This window comes from Arachis ipaensis, chromosome B9 (assembly GCF_059453495.1).
Source record: "Arachis ipaensis isolate K30076 ecotype BB chromosome B9, ASM5945349v1, whole genome shotgun sequence".
Lineage (NCBI taxonomy): Eukaryota > Viridiplantae > Streptophyta > Magnoliopsida > Fabales > Fabaceae > Arachis > Arachis ipaensis.
In genome coordinates this window covers 29,886,751-29,909,441 of record NC_142444.1, presented here as the reverse complement: position 1 = coordinate 29,909,441, position 22,691 = coordinate 29,886,751, and the positions used below count along the sequence as shown (strand labels likewise).

The 22,691-nt window shown below is 30.1% G+C and overlaps 2 protein-coding genes across 14 annotated transcripts; both read right to left on the bottom strand.

The window, feature by feature from the left end:
- Nucleotides 1-3,461: 3,461 nt before the first annotated feature.
- On the bottom strand, nt 3,462-6,890 carry LOC107619795 (uncharacterized). Its single transcript, XM_016322078.3, has one exon. The coding sequence runs from the start codon at nt 6,832-6,834 to the stop codon at nt 3,685-3,687; it is 3,150 nt and encodes a 1,049-aa protein (XP_016177564.1). The 5' UTR covers nt 6,835-6,890; the 3' UTR covers nt 3,462-3,684.
- A 7,480-nt stretch (nt 6,891-14,370) lies between these two features.
- LOC107618644 (uncharacterized) lies at nt 14,371-21,856 on the bottom strand. Of its 13 annotated transcripts, none has more exons than XM_016320758.3 (8): nt 21,600-21,842; nt 20,897-21,018; nt 20,477-20,530; nt 19,000-19,195; nt 17,539-17,685; nt 16,848-16,950; nt 16,003-16,183; nt 14,371-14,753 (listed from the first exon to the last, which is right to left on the bottom strand). In XM_016320758.3, exons 5-8 carry the CDS (start codon nt 17,632-17,634, stop codon nt 14,708-14,710), a joined length of 426 nt encoding a protein of 141 aa, XP_016176244.1. In that variant the 5' UTR covers nt 17,635-17,685; nt 19,000-19,195; nt 20,477-20,530; nt 20,897-21,018; nt 21,600-21,842; the 3' UTR covers nt 14,371-14,707. The 13 variants fall into 13 exon arrangements, with proteins under 13 accessions (XP_016176244.1, XP_088356615.1, XP_020966111.1 ...); XM_088500489.1 differs by having other exon boundaries at nt 16,003-16,126; XM_021110452.2 differs by lacking the exon at nt 20,477-20,530 and having other exon boundaries at nt 17,539-17,688; nt 21,600-21,856.
- Between the last annotated feature and the right edge of the window lie 835 nt (nt 21,857-22,691).

The window sequence follows — 22,691 nt, the reverse complement described above, 5'->3', positions numbered from 1 at the left end:
GAAATAAATTACAATACAAGATACATTTCTTGTATATATGAAGAATTGAAAACAGTTGCGTTATATGCCGATGCCTTTGGGTTGATCGATCGAGTAATAATTACGAGTACTCCATAAGCTAAGTCACCTATTCTTTTTAAAATTAGAACTAATACAGGGCTATCATACCCAGCCTCTCCATCATTAGTTCATTTTAGACAATGAGACGGCCAAATCATCACGCATAAATAATGGTGACTTTTATTCTTGTTCTTAAAATTTCATAATCGCCCAAATAGATCCTAGCTAATAGTAATATCATATCTAATTTAAGACAATAGCAATATCCTTACAAATAAAATTCAAGAAATATTTGTTGTATGATGACTGAGGAGGGTTGGTTTATCAGTTACGAGTTGTGTTCTTATATTTGGTGTCCTGTTCATGATCGATAGACGGGGAAGAACTGCCAAGTACTGGTGGTGGCCGCCGTATGCATGGCGGAGGGTACCCTTGCAGCGATATGTTTTTTTCAGGAAGCTGGCAGACTGGGACAGGCGTATTTTGAGCTTCTGGAGTATGGAAGAGTAGCACAAGTGCAAAAGTCAATACTAACAGGTGGTGCTTGGTTATGCATGACATCTTTTCTTCCATTTCCTTGATGAGCTTGAAGTTAATTAGCATCACTCCTATTTATAACGTGAAATAAGATGTATTAGATAAAAAAATAATAATTAAAAATTATTAAATAATAATTTAGTTGGAGTGGAAATGCAACGCGTATCGAACGTATAAGTACAAGATAGATGCAAGGTTTTTCCACGAGGAAGACAAATTCTTACGTATGATAACAAAGAAAGGAGAATTTTTTAATATTTATGTGTTAGAAGAAGAAATAAAAAATAATAAATAAATTGGACCCAAATTAATCCAAAAAAATTTAAATCAAATGTTTGATATCTATTAATTTTTTATTTTTAAGCTTGTTAGTTACTTTCAATCAATTTTACAATATATATGTTAGAAAAATAAATCCATAACAAATTTTATTATAACACAATTAGATTTTTAAAAAAGACACTCTAAAATAAATTAGTACTCTTTAAAATGATATAAGAACTAATTTATCTAATGAAAATAATATTTAAAAATTTTTAAAGAAAAAAAATTATTGAGGATCAAAACATCAATTCCTAAATTTGTTTGAAAATCAGTTTAGGTATTTATTCAAAAATCTATTACATTGTAAAATAACGCAAAGTATGAATTTTTTTCCACCATGATTAAGGAGTAAATATTTTTATATCAGCCGTATTAAGTGTACACTAAAAATTAATTATTTAATTAGTCATTAATATCATAATATATATTAAAATAAAAAATATATATTAAAAATGAATAAAATAATATATATGTTTATACAAATACATTATGATTGATTTAGTGAATAATTTTTAATGTATATATAACATTTTTGTTTTTCCTTGAGCATTAGAAAATATTCACTAAATACTATCAGGAACCTTATTCACTACAAGAAATAATTAGTTCTGTTGCAACATTTTTTTCCTACCATGCTTTAAAAACGTGGCCTAAAATAGTCAACGACCGCATTTTTATAAGAGTGGCAATTGACTAAAATTTTGGCCACAATTTATATGTCACACTTATCAAAGTGTGGCTGTAGAAAAATAAGACATACTTTTAAAGTGTGGCTAGTTTTTAGTTACATTCACATTTTCAAAGCATGCCCATTAATTAGATCTTTAAAGGAGACACTTTAAAATAAATTAGTTCCTCTTCAAAATGATATAAGAATCAATCTATTTAATGAAAATAATATTTAAAAATTAAAAAAAAATTATTGAGGATCAAAACCTCAATTCTTTTTGTTTTAAATTCAAAAAGATTTCGTAATATCTATCTAATATCGTCCGATTGATTGATTATTTGTTAGTTATATTTTTCTCATTTTTAATATTTCACATTTTAAAGTACGAAAATAAAAGTATATGCAAATGACTTAATCGCTTAATCCTCTAATTATTTAGTTTGCAAATTTGGTTATGAATGATTCACAATAAAAAAAATTAATGATTATGAAAAAGAAAAAAAAAATGTTGCGAAAATGAAAATTCACTTTTGTTCCCATAATTGTCTCCACATATATTGTGAAGATTTTATTTATACAAGTGCCTGTTGGTGTTAATGATTTTGATGTTGATGGTTTAAGATTAAAACCACAATGTCTATAATTTTTAACAATCTTATTTTTTTATTATTAGTTGAATTTTTTCATTATTTATTTAAACATTAACACTTTTAAAATTATTAAAATGTATATTCATAAAAATTATTTTTTTGTTCAATTATAACACATCTAAAATTATTAAATTATACATAAAATATTTTTGAAACACATCCAAAAACATAAATCTAAAATTTAAATTTAAACGTTAAAAATAAAATTATTTTTTATTATCTTATTCAATAAAAATTTATGCAATATTTTTTATTTTTTATTATTAGTTAAATTTTTTCATTACTTATTTGAACATTAACGCATTTAAAATTATTAAAATGTATGTTCGTACGAATTGTTTTTTTTTTCCAATTATAACACATATATATAAAATTATTGAGTTATATACAAAATATTTTTTAATTATATCCAAAATCATAAATTTAAAATTTAAATTTAAACGTTAAAAATTAAATTAATTTTTTTATATCTTATTCGATAAAAATTTATTTAATATTTTTTTATTTTTTATTATTAGTTAGATTTTTTCATTACTTATTTGAACATTAATGTTTTTAAAATTATTAAAATAAATGTTCGTAAAAATTGTTTCTTTTTTAATTATGACACATCTAAAATTATTGAGTTATATATAAAATATTTTTGAAACACATCTAAAATCATAAATTTAAAATTACTTATTTGAACATTAACGTTTTTAAAATTATTAAAATGCATAGTTAAGTTAAATTTTTTAGATCTTATTCAATAAAAATATATCTAACATATTTTATCTTAGTATTAGTTGAAATTTTTATTACTTATTTGAACATTAGTATTTATTATTTTTTAATGTCTTTATTAATTTTATTGTTTTATTTTTGGATATAAATTATAATCTATTAGTAATTAAAAATACTAAAATTGAAATAGAAATTTTAAATTTTAAATTTTAATTTTATTTAGTTTATATTTTAAATGTCCATTTAATTTTAAAAATACACTAAATCTATTTGAATGTGTTTATTTTAATTATTTTTAAGTTATTGCAATAAAAAGTTGAATAAAGAACTATTTTTAAAGAACACCTAATTGAACTCATATTTTATATACATTCATTTTAAAATCAAACTTCACATTTCTTCGTGTATCCAGACAAATCACTCTTAGGTAAATATAGAGAGATTACATTTGAGCTCTAACTTATTGGCTAACATTTTTTTACATTAACATGTATATGTATGAATAATGATATATAAACCCATCTTTTCAGTTTTTAAGATAAAGAGCATAAGGGAAACAAGAAAGAAATTGAAAGAAAAAGAAAAAAATAGAGTGGACAAGATAGAAAATAATAAAAAAGTTTGTGTCGACAAAATATACATGTCCAACGACCTTTCTTAGCCACTGATGAACAACAAGAGTAGTGTCAACATTCTTGATTCTTCACTTTCAAATTTTGTTCAATCTTGTTTACTTCTTGCAATTGTAACAATCTTGTGCATTGCATCATCAATGCATTGAAAGTAAGCATGCCTCCAACCTTTTTTCAACAAAAAAACACCAATGAATCCCCAAAACCCAGTAATAAAGCCCAAAGCCACAACAAAGTAGAACAACCATTTTTCTTTCTGGTCTTCTTTGTCTTTGCCATCTTCATCTTCATCATCATCTTCCTGGGAATCATCAACAGGTGCATTACATTGATTTTGTAGTGGAGGCCCACAAAGAGAAGGGTTACCAATGTACAAAAATGGATCATCAAGGGTTTGAAACTGGTTTCCTTTTGGGATTGGTCCTGAAAGGTTGTTGTAGGACAAATTTAAGTGATTTAGAAAAGTTAAACTACTCATATTGTTTGGAATCATGCCTGAAAGCAAGTTGTGGGAAACATCAAAAGATTCTAGCAACTTCATATCTCCTATTTGTGAAGGGATTTTGCCTGAGAACTTATTGTATGATAGATTTAAGCTTTGCAATGCTGTGAGCATAGTTATTCCTTCAGGAATAGATCCACTCAAATTATTATTGGATAAGTCAAAGTCGGCTACTAGTCTTAGATTTGTGCTATAAACAAGTTCTGCTCCTTTCAAGCTCAACATGACTTCTTGTTCATTCTGCAGTTGATCTTGAGAATCTGCATTTGTTTCATTTGATTTCTTTTTCAAAATCATTCCTGCAAGATTCATGATACAATGAGGGATTGGGCCGCTCATCTTGTTGTTAGAAAGAACCAGGATTCGAAGTTCAAGAAGTTGGCATATCTTTGTTGGAATGTTTCCATAGAACTTGTTTTGTGGTAGCCTAAGCAAATACATCGAGGAAAAAAAGTCCCCAATCCATGAAGGTAAAATCCCTGACAAATTATTCTCTCCAAGATCCAAAAGTCTGAGTTGCTTTAGCTTTCTCAAAAATGGTGGAAAGTCTCCATGAAAACTATTATTATTCAAATGCAACCATTCTAAAGAGGGAAGATTACCAATGGAACTTGGAATAATGCCAGATAATCTATTTGATGAAAGATCAATATCACTTACTTCCTGTGTAGCTCTCCAACAATCAGGTATTTCCCCAGAAAAATTGTTGCTTGAAAGATCAAGAATGTACAAAGAGTCTATTTTGCACAATGAATTCGGAATTGATCCATTTAGAAGATTGTTTCCGAGAAGGAAACTCCTAACATTTGGCAATCTATCAGCAATATCATGGGGAACTGAACCGATGAAAGCATTACCAAAGAGGTTGAATAATTGCAGCTGATTAGACCATCTTAGTTCAAAAATCAAGCCCCCTAAATGATTAGAAGACATATCTAACTCTTGCAACCTTAGAAGTTGGCTCAAGCTTTGGGGAATGTTGCCATGCAAATTATTTTTATAAAGATATAGGAACCTCAATTTTGAAAGTTGACCAAGACTTGGAGGAATTGTACCTTGTATGGAGTTTTCTGAAAGATCCAGGATTTCTAGGTTTACAAGTTGCCCAAGACTTCTAGGAATCACACCACTAAAATTATTAGTGGCAAGAAGCAAGGTACCTAGACTGACAAGTTGTCCAACAGAATTTGGAAGAGAGCCATGCAATTTGTTATATGAAAGATACAAATACTTCAAATTTGCAAGTTTTGTTATGCTATTAGGTAGCACACCAACCAATTGATTATAAGTAAGATCCAAGTAACTGAGTTTTTCAAGCAAACCAATGGAATCTGGAATAGTCCCATTCAACTGGTTTTCATAAAGGATTAGTTGTTTCAAGTTTGATAACTTTCCAATAGAAGAAGGAATGGAACCATAGAATAAATTTGAATAAAGTGAGAGGACTACCAGATTTTCAAGTTGCCCTAACCATGCCGGTAGTTGCCCACGAAGTTCATTTTTACTCAAATCCAATTTCTCTAAATCATACCTCATGCAACCAGATTCCATATGGCCTAGATCTCCTTGAATCTCATTGTCGGACAAATCAAATGTTTGAAGATGGCAACAGTTTCCCAAAATTGAAGCTAGAGAACCCTCAACATGACTTAAATTATTCAATGAAACATTTAGATGTTGAAGACCCTTTAAGTCACTTAGCCACAATGGAACAGAATCAATATTGTTCTGAGAGAGGTCAAGATATTTCAAAGAGGTCAGATTCTGAAGAACAGAGGGAAATGAACCACTAAGAACATTACTCCTTAGATTCAAATTAGCAAGGTTAAGAAATTTACCCAACCAAAATGGAACTTCCTTCAACCGATTGTAAGAAAGATCGAGCACAGTAATGGAAGTTGAGTTTTGAAAAGTGTCCAGAAAAGGAGCCTCAACAATTCCATTCTTTGAGAGATTAAGGAATTGGAGTCTAGAGAGGTTTGTGGCGCCACCAAGTTCATGGCGAATCTGCAACTCATTTAGACTGCAATTCGTCAAGTCAAGTTCTAACAAAGAAGGAAGCATATTAAGTACCTGCAACAAATTGTGTGCCTTCCCCATATGCACATCACTCATGTGAAGGTACCTAAGCGCAGAAAGATGAGAAACCCAAAACACATCGTCAGAATACAAAGCATTAAAGCTTAGATCAAGAAACAGCAGTTTTGTAAGGCTTCCAAGACTGAAGGGGATCCTCCCGCTAAAACGAGAGCAAGAAAGGAATAGAAATTGCAGCTGCTGCATAGAAGAATTGACGAACGTGGGAATTGAACTTGCATGAAAATTGTTCCCGCTCAAGTCCAAATAAGTGAGATATTTGAACTGAAACAAAGAAGAATGCAGTTGCTTAGATTCAAGCATGTATTTGCTGAGAGAACAATTTGGTTGAAAATATCCATACTCCCTTGATAGGAAGCATGGATTCCTGAGATCAAGCTTGACAACGTGGCCTGTAACGTTGTCACAACTCACACCATTCCATTGGCAACAGTCATGCTTTTCTTCCCAAGAGATAAGCCGCGATGACGGATCTTTGAAGCTTGCTTTCAGCATGACAAGAGCTTGCCTCTCTTCTTCCAGGCAACCGACTGGTGGGGCATGGCCGGAGGATTGCAGCGCTTGTACTGCCACTGCCAATACAATCGACAGCAAAAGAAAAGCCAAAGAAATGCTTCTTTCGTGCGTTGAGTTTGCCATGGTTGTAAAAAGTGAAAAGAGAAACGAGTACTGTGATTTTTTTTTTTAATTTTCAGTTGGGCAAATAAATTTAGATGATTACAAGCGTTAAATAGGACAAGCACGGGCAAGGTCATATTCGATAATGGCAATTTTATAATGTCTTTTGATTGGTATTTAATTTTTTGTTTAAATTATTTTTTATAATAATTTTAAAATATTTAAAATTTTTAATTTTTATACTTTTAAATTTAAAATTAATTATTTAATTTATTTTAATAATTAGACTATATTTTTAGCTACCATAGTAAAACACTATTCGATATTATCTGTCACAGTCGTAAATTGATGCATTTGAGGTAGAAAAGTCAAACGAAAATTAGTAGAGAGGCTCCAATAATTTTCAATAAAATAGTCGGGTTCATTCAAGATATAAGTACACGTTCATTAATTAATCGAAACTTGAAAATGATGTCCCGTTGAACAAAAAGTCAAGAAACCGTGTTTTCTCTCACTTGATTTAGGCATTGCATGTTATAAATAAATGGCTAAATAGTGTATTTTCTAAAAGGAATATATTAGTTTATTATAGCAACAATAATAAACCTAATTATCCGCATTATAATTACTAGATCGAATTTGATCGGATCGATTTACACAATTTAAATCGATTCATGTTTAAATTTTTTGATAAAAAGATAAATATATCCCTGATTTTTTTTAAAAAAACAAAAAAAAAAAAACTCATAATTTAATGAGTAATGTAAATTAATCGGTTCGACTAAATCTGATAACAATTGGGTTTATTGTTATAAAAAAAATTAGTTTTATTTTAGGGCAAAAAACAGAAATAAGCCAAGGGAGAAAATAATTTACGTGGATAAGCCAAAACAAAAACTGCTTCATGAATCCACCAATACACGTTTATATGTAGTTCGAACCAGCTTGGTTCGAACTCCATTTTTACATAATTCGAACCAGCTTGGTTCGAATTACACACAAACACACGCACACACTAATTCGAACCAGCTTGGTTCGAATTACACACACAGTAATTCATGGTATAATTCGAATTATGCTGTTAAAAAATTAATAATTTATTAAAAAAAATTTATTAAAAAATCTATTAAAAAAATTAATAATTTAAAAATTAAAAAAATACATATTTTATTTCATACGTTAAAAAAAAAAGCTAACAAAATATTTAATTACGAGACTTCTTTAAAATATTAATGAGCTATCAATTCGAATTTCATACAATACTTTTCTGTCCATTTTTAATAGCTCATGAATATTTTTTAATAAATTTTTTTAAATTATACTACAAAAAATATTTTATCCTATGCAAAATAATTTAAAAAAAATGGTTTAAAAAATGTTAGGAGTACTATAAAAATTTGTAATGTTATAATAACTTAGGTAAATACATGCATGTACTCAAATTTTAAATAAAATATTCTACATAGTCAATAATAATTTAGAAATGAAAGAAAATATTTTATTCCATACAAAATAATTAAAAAATATATTTTATTCTATACAAAATAATTTTAAAAAATGGCTTAAAAAATGTTATGAGTACTATAAAAATTTGTAATATTCTAGTGATGTAGGTAAATACATGATAAAAATATTTTTTCTTTAATTTCTAAATTATTAGTGACTATGTGGAGTATTTCTTTAATGTCCTAAGTCATTAGGACATTACAAATTTTTATAGTACTTCTAACATCTTTTAAGTCATTTTTTAAATTATTTTGCATAGAATAAAATATTTTTTTTGTGGTATAATTTAAATAAATTTATTAAAAAATATTCATGATAATTTTTTACTAAAATTATTTAAATTATATGGTGAGATATTACATATTCGAATTACGCATAGGGAAGTTCGAATCACTCTAATTCAAATTATATGGCGAGCAATTCGAATTCTATACAATACTCTTCTGCCCATTCTTGATAGTTCATGAATATTTTTTAATAAATTTATTTAAATTATACCAAAAAAAATATTTTATTCTATGTAAAATAATTTAAAAAATGGCTTAAAAGATATTATAAGTACTATAAAATTTGTAATGTCCTAATGACTTAGGACATTAAAGAAATACTCCACATAATCACTAATAATTTAGAAATTAAAGAAAAAATATTTTTATCATGTATTTACCTAAATCACTAGAATATTACAAATTTTTATAGTACTCATAACATCTTTTAATCCATTTTTAAAATTATTTTGTATAGAATAAAATATATTTTTTAATTATTTTGTATGGAATAAAATATTTTCTTTCATTTCTAAATTATTATTGACTATGTAGAATATTTTATTTAAAATTTGACTACATACATGTATTTACCTAAGTTATTATAACATTACAAATTTTTATAGTACTCCTAACATTTTTTAAGCCATTTTTTTTAAATTGTTTTGCATAGGATAAAATATTTTTTGTAGTATAATTTAAAAAAATTTATTAAAAAATATTCATGAGCTATTAAAAATGGACAGAAAAATATTGTATGGAATTCGAATTGATAGCTCATTAATATTTTAAAGAAGTCTCGTAATTAAATATTTTGTTAGCTTTTTTTTAACGTATGAAATAAAATATATATTTTTTAATTTTTAAATTATTAATTTTTTTAATAAATTTTTTAATAAATTTTTTTAATAAATTATTAATTTTTTAACAGCATAATTCGAATTATACCATGAATTACTGTGTGTAATTCGAACCAAGCTGGTTCGAATTAGTGTGTGCATGTGTTTGTGTGTAATTCGAACCAAGCTGGTTCGAATTATGTAGAAATAGAATTCGAACCAAGCTGGTTCGAACTACATATAAACGTGCATTGGTGGATTCATGAAGCAGTTTTCGTTTTGCCTTATTCATGTAAATTATTTTTTTTCTTGGCTTATTTCTATTTTTTGCCCTTTATTTTAGTTTGTTAAGAAATTAAAAAATAACTCGTCCATTAATGCGTCCAATAATAATGCGACACATAAGTGTTTTTACAAAAAGACGTTTTACGCGTCTTTATGAAAACATCCTCCTTTTTTATGGTTAAAAATTATTAGATAATTTGATATATTTATTTATATAAAAATATTATTTATATATTAAAATTAATTAATAATATATTCGTATATTAATATATATGTTTTAATTTATTTTTAAATATATTTATATTTTAATATATTTTATAATAATAATTAATTTTAATAACTAATTTTAATATATATATAATAATAATAATAATAATAATAATAATTATTATTATTATTATTATTATTATTATTATTATTATTATTATTATTATTATTATTGTTTAAATATTTTTCACTATCAACTTAAGATAACTCAAACAGTAGTACCGGGTAACCAAAGCAGCGCTAGATAACCAAAGTTAATTAACCAAAATCAAATAAGGACATGTATCAGTTTAGTAGCTAACCAAATTAGTATAATATTTTACTCTCATTTCAAGAGCGAGAGCACTCTCAAGTCTCAACAATATTTCCTTCTTCCTCTCACGCTCTGTTTACCATGCATGAGTCCATGACAAATATTAATAATGGAATAAGATTAAATTTTTTTATATATAAATAAAATAAATACATAAAACATCTCAAATACGTACAGTGACTCCAAGAAGAATAAAATATGAAAAAAATTAAATACATTGATCTTAGGTGCAGACTCGTATAGGAAATTGAGCATACTTTGGAGGCACATTTATTTTTATACAACAGTGCTGGTACAACAGTATAAAAGTGTGGGAATTTGTGCTACCAAATTTTTAGCGTTGTTGTCGTCGGAAATTATTGAGTTTGGACAAACTGATGGATTGTCTTGCTCCTAGGTAATTTATTTTATTTTATTTTATTTGAGTATTTTGTTTTTATTTTCTTCTCTAATTTTTAGAAAAAAAAAATCAAAAGACTTTTCAAAAATATTTTTTTTTCTTTGTTTAATCTTTGTTCTTGATTAAAGTCTTGTGTTTATGTTCTTGGTTAAATTGTCGTGTTCTTTGAGTTTTTATTTCTTACACCAATTTTTTATCTTTTGGTATTTTCCTTTAAAAAAATTTTCAAAAATATTAATATGTTGTGCCCCTGGAGCATATCCCCTTGGGTGGATTGCTCATAATCTGTCATCTCTTGGTGATATTCCCAGCCACCATTAGGATAATGACTTGAATCATTTTGTGGTGGTGGGCAATATTCCATATGATATAATTGATCAAAAGATGAGGTAAAGTCCATTTGAATTTTGCAAAACACAATCACCAAAGAAAATTGAAATTCATGTCTCAGATGAGAATTTCTTAGTGAGGCAAAAACACAAACACCTTAGTATCAGCAGAAAACAAAAATTAAAAGAACTTAAGTGACAAAAAACAAAGAAAATGCTTAATCTAGACTTATCACCGACTTAATCATTGTTGATCTAAATCAATCCCCGGCAACGGCGCCAAAAGTTTGACGAGGAAAAATCAATTCCGCACAAATTAACCGGCAAGTATATCGGGTCGCATCAAGTAGTAAAACTCACGTGAGTGAGGTCGATCCCACGAGGATTGATGGATCAAGCAACTTTAGTGAAATGACTGGTCTAGTCAAGCTAACATTAATGATGAATTGAATGAAATTGGATCAACAGAAAATAAATTACAGTGAATTTAAAGTGCAGAATGTAAATCAGCAGAAACTTAAATGGCAAGGAAAGTAAAACAGAAAGAAAGACTCATAAGGGAGTGGAGATATCATAATCCACAATGAATCAAATGGATCTCAACTTCCTTCTCAATCATATGAATAGATCTATGGCAGATTGAAATTGATTGGATCCTAATTCCTTGGCAATCCAATCTCTCTAATCACAATCAATATTGCCAATTCCTTGATCTAATTGTCATGAGAAGAGGTTAAGCATGTTCTCTCATCCATAGGCCACACAAATTCTCAAGATCTCAATTCCTCCCAAATGGTGTTGATCAAGAGATTTGTGAGAAACAGAACTTCAGTTCTAATTTCCATGATTCCCCTTCCGAAGCTCACATGGAAATTCAACAGATTCAAACCCCTTTCTGGAGTGAATGGATCTCAATCAAAACAGAAGTTATTTCTTAGCTATCCAGATGAATTGAGAGGAAGAAGAATTTTAGTTAATTCATATGAATCATAACAGAGCTCTTCCCCCTAATGAGTTTGGGGTTCATTTGATCATCGCTATAGAAAATACTTGCAGAAAATATAAATTGCAGCAAAGTAAATAAAGCTCAATAAAAACAGAATATAAAATTTGCTGAAAAGAAAGTTGCAGAAGAGAATTGCAGAAATTGAAATTGCATAAGCTAAATTGAATTCAATTCTGAAATGTAAAAGTGCAGAAAAATAAAAGTGTTTACAAGAGCCTTCTATTCTACTCCTACTCCTACTCCTATTACTACTACTGCTACTACTCCTACTGTCCGTGAGAGTCCCTCAAACTGTGAACTAAAGCCTTTTTATAGGCAATCCTAAATTACAAATGAAATTGAAATTGAAAACAAATTACAAACAATTGAAATTCCTATTCTAACTGTTTCTTGTGCCTTTGAGTGATGTCAATGGCCTCTGCTTGCTTTGAAGTTTCAATAGGCTTGAAATCAGATAAATTGAGGCAGAATTCTGCTCCCAGGAGAGCGTAGTATTCATTTGGAGAACGGAGCTCTTTTACACCCACGCGTACGCGTCCCACACGCTTGCGCATCCTTTTGCGTTTTGGCACATCCACGCGTACGCGTCACCTACGCGTGCGCTCCACTTTTGCATTTTTGGCCTATCCACGCGTACGCGTCATGCACGCATACGCGTGACCTTCAACTTTTGCCCTTGTGACGCGTACGCGTGCTATACGCGTGCGCGTCCATATCAGCGCTCTCCAAAAGAGCGTAGCGCTCAAAATATGAGCGCTCCCCACACGTACGCGTCCCCTACGCGTACGCATGGTCTTCAAAAACTTCACTTCCATGCTGCGCTTCACTCACGCGTTCGCACACTTCTTCAGAAATGTCCCATCGACGCGTACGCGTGCTCTACGCGTACGCGTGGTTTTCCAGAATTGCAGCTTCGATGCGTGCGCGTCATGTACGCGTGCGCGTCAGTGTCAAAACTTCAATCCCAAATTTGAAACTTGTCGAAGGCGCTCATTCAGATAACGTAGCGCTCTCTTTGCAAATGAGCACTTATCACATCCACGCGTACGCGTGACGTACGCGTGGGTCTTCAAAAAATCCTTGTTTTGATCATGGGTCACGCTTTTAAAAGCGTGGCCTAAGGTTCCGAAGCGTGCCCAAACTTCAAAGTGTGCTCCAGAATTCCTCTTTTCTTCTTTTAAGCTTATTTTGTGCTTTTTTCTTTTTTTTTTTTCACTTATTTCCTACAAAGTTTATAAAATCAAAAGATCAAAGAAATATACTATTTAAGCACTAAAACACTCAATATTTAGACATTAATCATCAATTTCTTGTATGAAAAAGCATAGAAAATATGCACAAGATGACATGTCATCACGCACCAGTCACGCGTACGCGTCGCTACCAGCTTCTCAAAACTACAATTTCTTGTGTTCCTTCCACTTTTGCATGCTTCCTTTCCATCCTCTAAGCCATTCCTGCCCTATAAACACTGTAAACACTTAACAAACATATCACGACATCAAATGGTAATAAGAGAGAATCAAAATTAGCAAATTTAAGAGCAAAGAAGCATGTTATCAATCATAGCACAGAATTAGGAAAGAAAATGTAAAACATGCGAATTATATGCATAAGTGTAAAAATAATTAATAAAATCCACTCAATTCAATACAAAATAAACCGTAAAATAGCGATTTATCATATACCAATTTGGTTTGATTTAGATTTACCATATACCAATTCGGTTTGATTTAGTTTAGATTTTTTAGCCAAAACCAAAAACTGAACTGATGAAAAAATTACAAGAACACAATCTTTTTATTATTTTCGATTTTTTTTGTTGGATTCATCAATTTTTGTTAGATTACCTTAATTTTAAACTGAATATTTTTTGATAAGATACAAATCAATCCAATCCAAATATCAATAGTTTGAATCATAATCAATTTAAAAATAAATCAATACAATACAAATTATAATCTTTTGAATAAAATTGGATTAGTTTTAAAAATAAAATTTAAATTAATAAAATCCAAATAGTAACAAATTATATCAATTTACCTTAATAGATTGACTCAACATACTGCAAACACGGCTTTATTTTGTTAGCATTGACAACAAGATATGTATATTAATAATTTAATATCAAAACGAGATGTGATAAATAAATAAAAAAAGATAAATATTTACAACAAAAATATTATTTACACTCTAAAATCAACTACCAACATTAATTATCATATATTTGTATATAAATATATATATTGTTTAACTTATTTTTAATATGTATTTTATATTTCAACATATATTTTATACTGGTACTCAATTTTGATAATTGATATTGATGTACACTTAGAATAATCATTTTTAGAAAGGCATATATCAATAAATCAATTTATAAAAAGAAAAATCCTAATAAGGTAAGTATATGAAACCCAAAGCCAAAAACTCCCAATAACCAATATTACCTCTTCTAAGAATAATATTCAAAATTTTCCTGCTAGATTACTCCAGCAATGTCAGCTATAAAATAGATTAATACAATTAATTTATGAATATGACCTCGAAGGGGAAAAAAAAAGGGTAGAAAACCTAAAAAAAAAAAAAAAAGTGTGCATCCGCCAATGAGAAAAGTCGAACTCAACTTCTGCCATAAGTAAGCTTGTAAGTTTCAGGTCATCAAGAACACCATAATCTTCCACTACTGTCTTTCATCTTTCTCCTCCTCTCTTTTGTACGTTGATGGTCTGTACAAACAAATCAAGATACTAATGTTTACGTTACATACCCCAATAGGAAGCATAAGATGCACAAGGTATAATGGCCAAATGAAGAAACAAACGCTAGCATCAGAAGTAAGATCCCATTCGGTAACGTCTTAGAACAAAACTATAGAGATATCGGGAAAGACAACTTGCTTGGACGAGAAAATAGATGGCAAAATGTATCTATCCTAGAAAAAAAAAACTTCTCCAATCTTTTGTCTAATAGAAAACTTAAAAACAATTTTTCTATCTTGTCAATGTCTCCACTCACCATTGTATTGGTGCTTTCAACCTTTCCTATCCTCAGATACTTATCAAATATGGTATCGAGGAAGGCAAGTGTCTACGTAGAAAATGAATATATATTAAAGTGATCCTACATACTACAAGTAATAATTAGGTCAGACATCCAAGTAATTAGTGCTTGGTTAGTAATGGTTATTAAATTTGCTTGTAGGCAAATGTCGTGTGCATCTTTCACAGCTATCAAGATTCAATGAACAACTGCATAACTTTCTATTTATCCATTACTAACTAGTAAGATAACCTATAGTAAGATAACCTATGATGCACGGACACAGATATGAACACGGGACACGATACGATATGAAACAGAACATGTTGACACACAAATTTTAAAATCTTATAAGACACGGGACACGCATACATATAAAATATAAAATATTTTTTAGATAAGTCGTAATGATATTTTGATATTTTATTGATATTAAAATATAAATTATTTTTTTAATTATTTTTAAAGTCTTATTTTAATTATATCAAGTATTTAAAATATTTTTTGTTTTTAATAAATAATGATATATGATATATCTAAATTTATTTCAATGTATTAAGAATAAGACTGGACACGCTGATACGTGATGGTATTTAGGTGTGTCCAAGCGTGTCCGGTGAAAAAATTTTTATTTTTTATTAAGACGCAGGTTGGACATAGCAGACACGCATGTCGGACAAATGTCGGTGAGTGTCGTGTCCGAAATATGTCCAACAAACGAACACGACTTTATTGTACATCATTTAGAGTCATCCTCTATATCCACTGGAGACACAGCTCTAGCATTCAGCACCAAACTTCATAAATGTCAATGTAATATCAACATACATCAACTTTGTTAACTACAAATTCGCATTTCAATCTGTTTGGCAGATAAATTACCATAGTTTCACTATATTTGGTAAGTTCTCAGAAATAGAAATGTTTGGAACGTACCTCCTCAAATATTCTTGTATATCAGTACCGATGTCTGTAATTAGCTCTTCAATAGTTGTAGTACCCTCCTTATAACATTTCAATAGTTTACAAGCATCCAAAAAAGACGCAGATTTATCCATATCTGCAACAAGCAATAAATCTTTTAACTCTTCCTTAAGATGCTCCATCAAAACAACAGCTGCATCGAGAACCAATGATAGTCAGAAAATTAGTATAACCAAACAGTTTGAGTAGCTAGTACACATATTTACCTAAGTACTACCAAAACTGGAATGATATTCAGGAACTTGTTATTAACGACTTGTACTTAGTTACAAGTAATACCGCGAAAACCAATTTGTTGCTATTCTAAATAACTTGACGCAAATCAAGAAGACTTATGATTTATTAATTCTCACCATTAAGCTATTCAACTTATAAATATCGAGAAGTCGGGATAGAGGTTATAGTCCTTCAATTATTTCAAGAGATGCATGCAAAAGTCATGTTAAATGATTAACTTAATCAATTCCTATTACACACAGACATACTGAGAAAAATCTGAGCCAGACCCTTAAAGGAGGCTACACAAAGTCCTACTCTACAGATATGCTTTTTTCTCTTTCTATATTTCTTTTTTTGTTTTCCAAAAGAAAAACATATTAATAATGCAAAATATAATAAAAATACTTGAATCCTGCCTCAACTTAAGTAAACAGTATGTATTATATAAAAAGATGGAACAAGAAAAAGAAGATATATAAATCAACTCAATAGAAGCATAGGAAAACTGCACGCATAATCAAGGAACAGTACACATATAAGAATACAGAAAAGCATGATCTTAAGTAACAAAGTCATACCAATGGCTCGAATAATCTTAAGGTTGAATTTCTTAGCCAGGCCAACATAGCCTATCGTTTTTGCACGCTGAAAGATCAGCAACTTCAAGCTAATTAACATATCCTGCAAAAATGCCAAACTTTGAATATCATTATAAAGAACTTCCATAACAAATCTTAACCTGGAACCAGAAGTGGCAGAGCACATTCTAGTTATCAGACACAATGAGTCAACGACAAAACCAATCAAATATCATGGACTGGATTTGCATACGAAACCCAGTCAAAATGGCAGGCTCTCTATGAAAAACATTTCAACTCACTATTATCCAATTCGATACAAGTCCATTTTTTACCTTCTCTTAAGAATACCTCATCTTAGTCACATTTACTTTCTTCCATATTTTTTAATAATTTATAATTATTTCTACCAAAAAAAAAAGGAGGATGATTGTGTTAGACTTTTGATAGCCAATATAAAACTCTGTCGAATCACAATTGAGTTCTACCAAAATAAGATATGCCAACAGGAATTTACCGATAATGACAAATACTAAAAATATTTAAAATTTTTAATTTAAACACGAGAGCTCTACTTTGACACCTATTTTCTGGTGAAAAATATAACTCAACAAAAATAAACACACAACGAGAATCTAAAATAAAAGAGAACAATGATATTATCCTTAAAGATGATGAACAAAATCCTTACAATCTCAAGCTCTGAAAGGGAGCAAAGCCAGATCAAACATTCAACCTCCAACCTGCTATCTTTATACCCCCTAACCATAGTTCTCAATCCTCCCATGAGGTGTTCCTTATACTGATGATCAAATCGAGAAATGAAAGATCCCAACCCCTGCTAAAAATTATTTTAAAGATAAATTTAGAACCCTTCTTTTTTATTGAAAAAAGAGAACAGGATAAGATTATAACAAGCAAAATCAACATCACACAACTAATATGAAAGACCAGGTGTGTTTTATAGTGATGATCAAATCGAGAAATGAAAGATCCCAACCCCTGCTAAAAATTATATTTAAAGATAAACAATTTTAGAACCCTTCTTTTTTTTTAAAAAAAAAATTAACATCAGAAGTTCACAACTAATATGCAATATTAGAAAACCATGTATGAATCATAACAGGGTAGATTCAAATAGCAACATGTAAACCTTATTCATTTTTTGGGTCAACCATATAAATCAAATTCCATTGCATTGTATGATAACAAACAAAACATTGATCTATGTCCACGAAAATTTGATGTCATTATACATTAGATATTGCCTGACTAACACAAATGCATCCTTTTGTCAAGACATGGATAGGAGTGAGCATTCAACCCAAAAAAACATATGTACCCTCCTATTATGGCCTAAGAATAATACTAACCAAAAGTAAACACAAACAATATCAAGTAGAAAATTGGCAATATAGGAGTAATTGTTGCATTGAGGTGTTAGTTTGTTAACTATAAATGTTAACATTCAATTGGGCAATACACTCACTAGAATTAAATGTTGGTAATTAATCATGATCCATGCAAAGGAAAAGAAACTACAAAATTACAAGCTCTTCAGCAAAGATTTTTTCAAATGCTTGAAAAAAGATATTGAATGAAAATAAAAGCATTGTCCAAAACTAGATGAGAAAGGAACGAGCATGCACAAATTTGTCCATTTCCTTCAAAAGTTTCAGGGGCACAAACCCATTTCCTTTCAGCCTCCGTGCGAACCAAAAGATCTTCTCTTTAACACTTTCAGCTTTCTGATGAAGGCTTTCAAAATTTGAACCCCACTAAGATAGTAAGATGCAAAATTACATCATACTAAGACTGATCTATCACTTTTAGTTAGAAAAAAAAACAAAAACAAAAACGAAAACAAAAACAAAATTAAATTGTGCAGTGCCACCTAAAGCATGAAAGTCTCTTCACACCTCAATCAGTCTCATTTAAACAAAATAACAAGTACAACACAATCAGAGTATTATAGTAACATAATACTAAAAGCAACAACAGAATCAGACAACAATTTCAGAAAAAGTTTATGTAAATTGCAGGGGAAAAAAAAAAGCAAATCCAAAGAACTGAGGACAAAACAAACATCAGGAAAAAAATAGAAATAAAAGATTGTGTGGGGGTGTCATGAATCAGTTTAACATGAACCAACCTTCAGAAATTAAGTAATAAACACAAGAAAATGGCATGTGAAAGGTAGAAAACCAGGCCTTTAAACAAGGCCAGAAGGGCTGAAGGGAAGCACACCGAAGGGAAGCACACCGAAGGGAAGCAGAATAAGAACCAGAAACAGAAACAGAATGTGGCAGGGGTTGGCTGACACCTCTGTGTGTGTGTTACGCAAGGTTCTGAAAACCAAACCAAACATCAAACCATTCATGTTACCAGACTAGAGGTTAAACCAGTAATATTAAATTATAAATAAACACACAATAATAAAAACATGCTCTCTTTGCAAATTAAAAAATACATACAAATTCAAAATCAACTAAAGTCTCATATTTTCATAGTTTTATGAAGCAACTCTCAAGTCTCAAACATAGTGATCAAAACCGAATCGTAACCAAACCGGTCATACGACAGGTCATTGGGTCACTGGTTCCACCGATGGTTTACAAGTTGAATTGGCTAACCCAGTTACAATTAAATAAAAATATAAAATTATAAAAATAAAATTAAAATTAGAATTTAAAATGCTTGTCTGCAAAAACACATTAATAACAATCAAGTATCAATTCTTAAAAATAAATAATAATGCAAAAATAGATATAAATTAATCACTAGTACAAAATATTTTCTTAGCTTAAATGAACACGAGAGCAAAAGATAACACAATCCATAAATCAAGTCCAAGGGGTGGTCTCCAGCATGTTTCTTAATCAGATAATGCAATCCATAAATCACGTCCAACTTAAAAACTTCTTTTTTTGATAGTTGTACTTTCCCAAAACAAAGTAGCATAGGTAGACGGAAAATAAAGAGCATCAAAACAAAGTCTTGACATCAAGAAACAAATCTCAAAGTAATTACCTAAAACAAACTCATTAAACTCACGGGATTTCCAACAAAGCAATGCTTATCCCATAATAATCAAATTTCAAAGTATCAGAACTAGATATCACCTAACTTCATTTACCGCTACTGGTTTAAATTCCAAATTCTATATTTTCCAAGGTTCTGAGAACCAGACTGGTCATCCAACCGCTCTAAGCACTGGTTCACTAGTTTACTAGTCCAACTGGTTCAACTATAGTTTGACCGAAAAACCGTTTTAGAATAAAATAATAAATAAACATTCTAAAATATAATTATAGTCTAATATAAATCTTAAAATATCTTCTAAATTTAAAACACTACATGAAATGTCATCAACCAAAACCATAAGATCTTTATCATCTTTATCAAAATACAAACTCAAGTTAAATAGTAAAAAAAAAATTAAATATTAAAATTGAACATTATGCTTCTAATCCTAAATTGTTTTTACCCATTCATATAATAATTTAAACCTAATATTGAAGCATTTACGACGTTTTTGTAAAGAAATCTTGGTGCTTAGCATATAATACAGTAGGTCATTTTCACAATAAGGGAAATCAAATATAAGAGGTTTTGAAAGGATAAAGAACCTTAAGCATTCGTCATCCTCAACAAGTGTGTGATCTGAAGGAAGGCCAATCACACTTGACATGCCACCGGAGAGAACAAAACCAGCATTTGAGAATGACAAGAAAAGTTGTTCATAAAACCAAAAGGTAACAAAAAAAAAAAGATTGAACATATTTGGTCTATCCAAAAAAATGAGCATACAATCAAATCAATCACAGATGTTCATGTCATTTATAGTTTGTTGCCAAAAAAAATGATGCCAAAGAAACTGAAATTTTTTTTCTAACATTAAGATCCATTGACAGGCACAAATCATCAAAATAAGCTAGTTACTGAATCTTGAAGGCATGTTATGCCTTCAACTCCTTCAGTTCCATATCATTTTCATTAAACAAAGAATTGACTGAGAGAACAATCTTTTAACTTAGTTATGAGCTTACCTATATTTGCTCAAGGCTTCTCCAAAAAAATCTTATAATATGCATTGTCAAAAGAAGTTGGGCTTCCAAAACCTTTACTTCCAAGAGTGTGGGCTCCAGACAAAGCTACAAGTTCTTGTGTTCTGTGAAAGAGAACCCCAAAAGGATAACAAGTTAACAACACATAAGCAAAATGAATTCTAGTTAAAAGAACAAATAATATGCAGAGAATTTTAGCCGATAATGAATAGATTTCGTCTAAGCAAACAAGCAAATATCTTTTAGGTTAGGTAATTACGACATTTTGTTTTCTTGCCTCGATACATTTTGTTTACATATCACCTAGGTATAAAAGTGGTTAAATTCTTGTAGAATTAGGACTATAATGGTAAATTATAGACATGACAATCAAACATTTTTACAATGAATAGTTGTAGAAAACTAAAATAAAAATAATACTTTACACCAGCCAAAAAGAAAAGTAACTTTCCCTTATAGAACAGCAACAAATAATCACCCTAAACCCTGAAATCAATAAATCTATCAACAAAAATTCAAAAACAGCAGAATCAGATATTAAAAAACAGATGCAGTAGCATAACAAATCTATTTTTAGCAATAATTTCAACAACACCACAAAATCAATGATTTCACATTCAGAAATCAAATCATTAATCAAACATTCAGAAATCAGAATAGAGCAAAAAAGAAAAAAGTGAAAAACCCCGACGAAGAGACAACGGCGAACAGCTGGAAGCCTCGAATAGAGAAGCCACGGGAGGGTCTGGGTTTGGGATAGGGGGAAGGAGGAAGCCGCGGAGGCGCCGACAACCACAGACGGCGGCGGCGGAACCGTTGAAGAAGCTAGGGTTTTGGTTTGGGTTGTGAATTGTGATTTGTGAACTTTGAAGAAGCTATGGCTGAGTGACACACTCACGAAGGGGGGTTGTTACTTGTTAGGGGAAGGGGGGACTCACGCGTAGGGTGGGTTTCTTTTTTTTTTTTTTTTTAAATTAGTGAAATGGCGCGGTATTGAAAGAACCGACCGGTTTTCGGTCCGGTCCAACCATCCGATTCCTGACCGGTTCAGCAGTTTCTGGGCAATTTTCAAAATGTAGTTTTAGGCATGGGACCAGACTGTTTCTATCTCCAGTTCCTAGTTCGACCGACCAGTTTAGTCTGGTTTTTAGAATCATAATATTTTTAAGATTGCAAAAATCGAACTAATCATTGAACTGATAATTGGTCCAACCAGAATCTAATCGTGGTTAAACCGATTTCATTAAAGATATAATAAAATTATTAAAAATTTAATACACAATTTCAAATATACAAATTTAATAACTTATTCATGTTTTATCATTAAAATTTATAAAATAAATTTTTTTTAATTAACTTCTAAATTATAACAAAATAATCAGCAAAAGTACTCGTTACAATAATTTTTTCGATACAAACAATATCCCTTTCATACCAGGAAGAAAAACAAACCAGAAGTATAAACTAACAATCTACAAAAAAAAAAGCAATAAATAAGCAAGCAGAACTCATAAAGGGTTAAAATTATTAATTTCAACCCCCTCAATACCCACAGATCTAGCTTCCCACTCCTTCAACCAATGCATAACTGATATCAGTACCTCTTTTAACACCACCAAATTGCACTTACCACCATTAAATATAATTTCGTTTCGATGCTTCCACAAACACCACAACACCGAGAAAAAAACCATCATCCACAGAACCTTTCCCCCCTTATTTTACTCTACAATCCATCCAAGAATTGAAACATTCTCTCACCGAGTCTGGCCACACC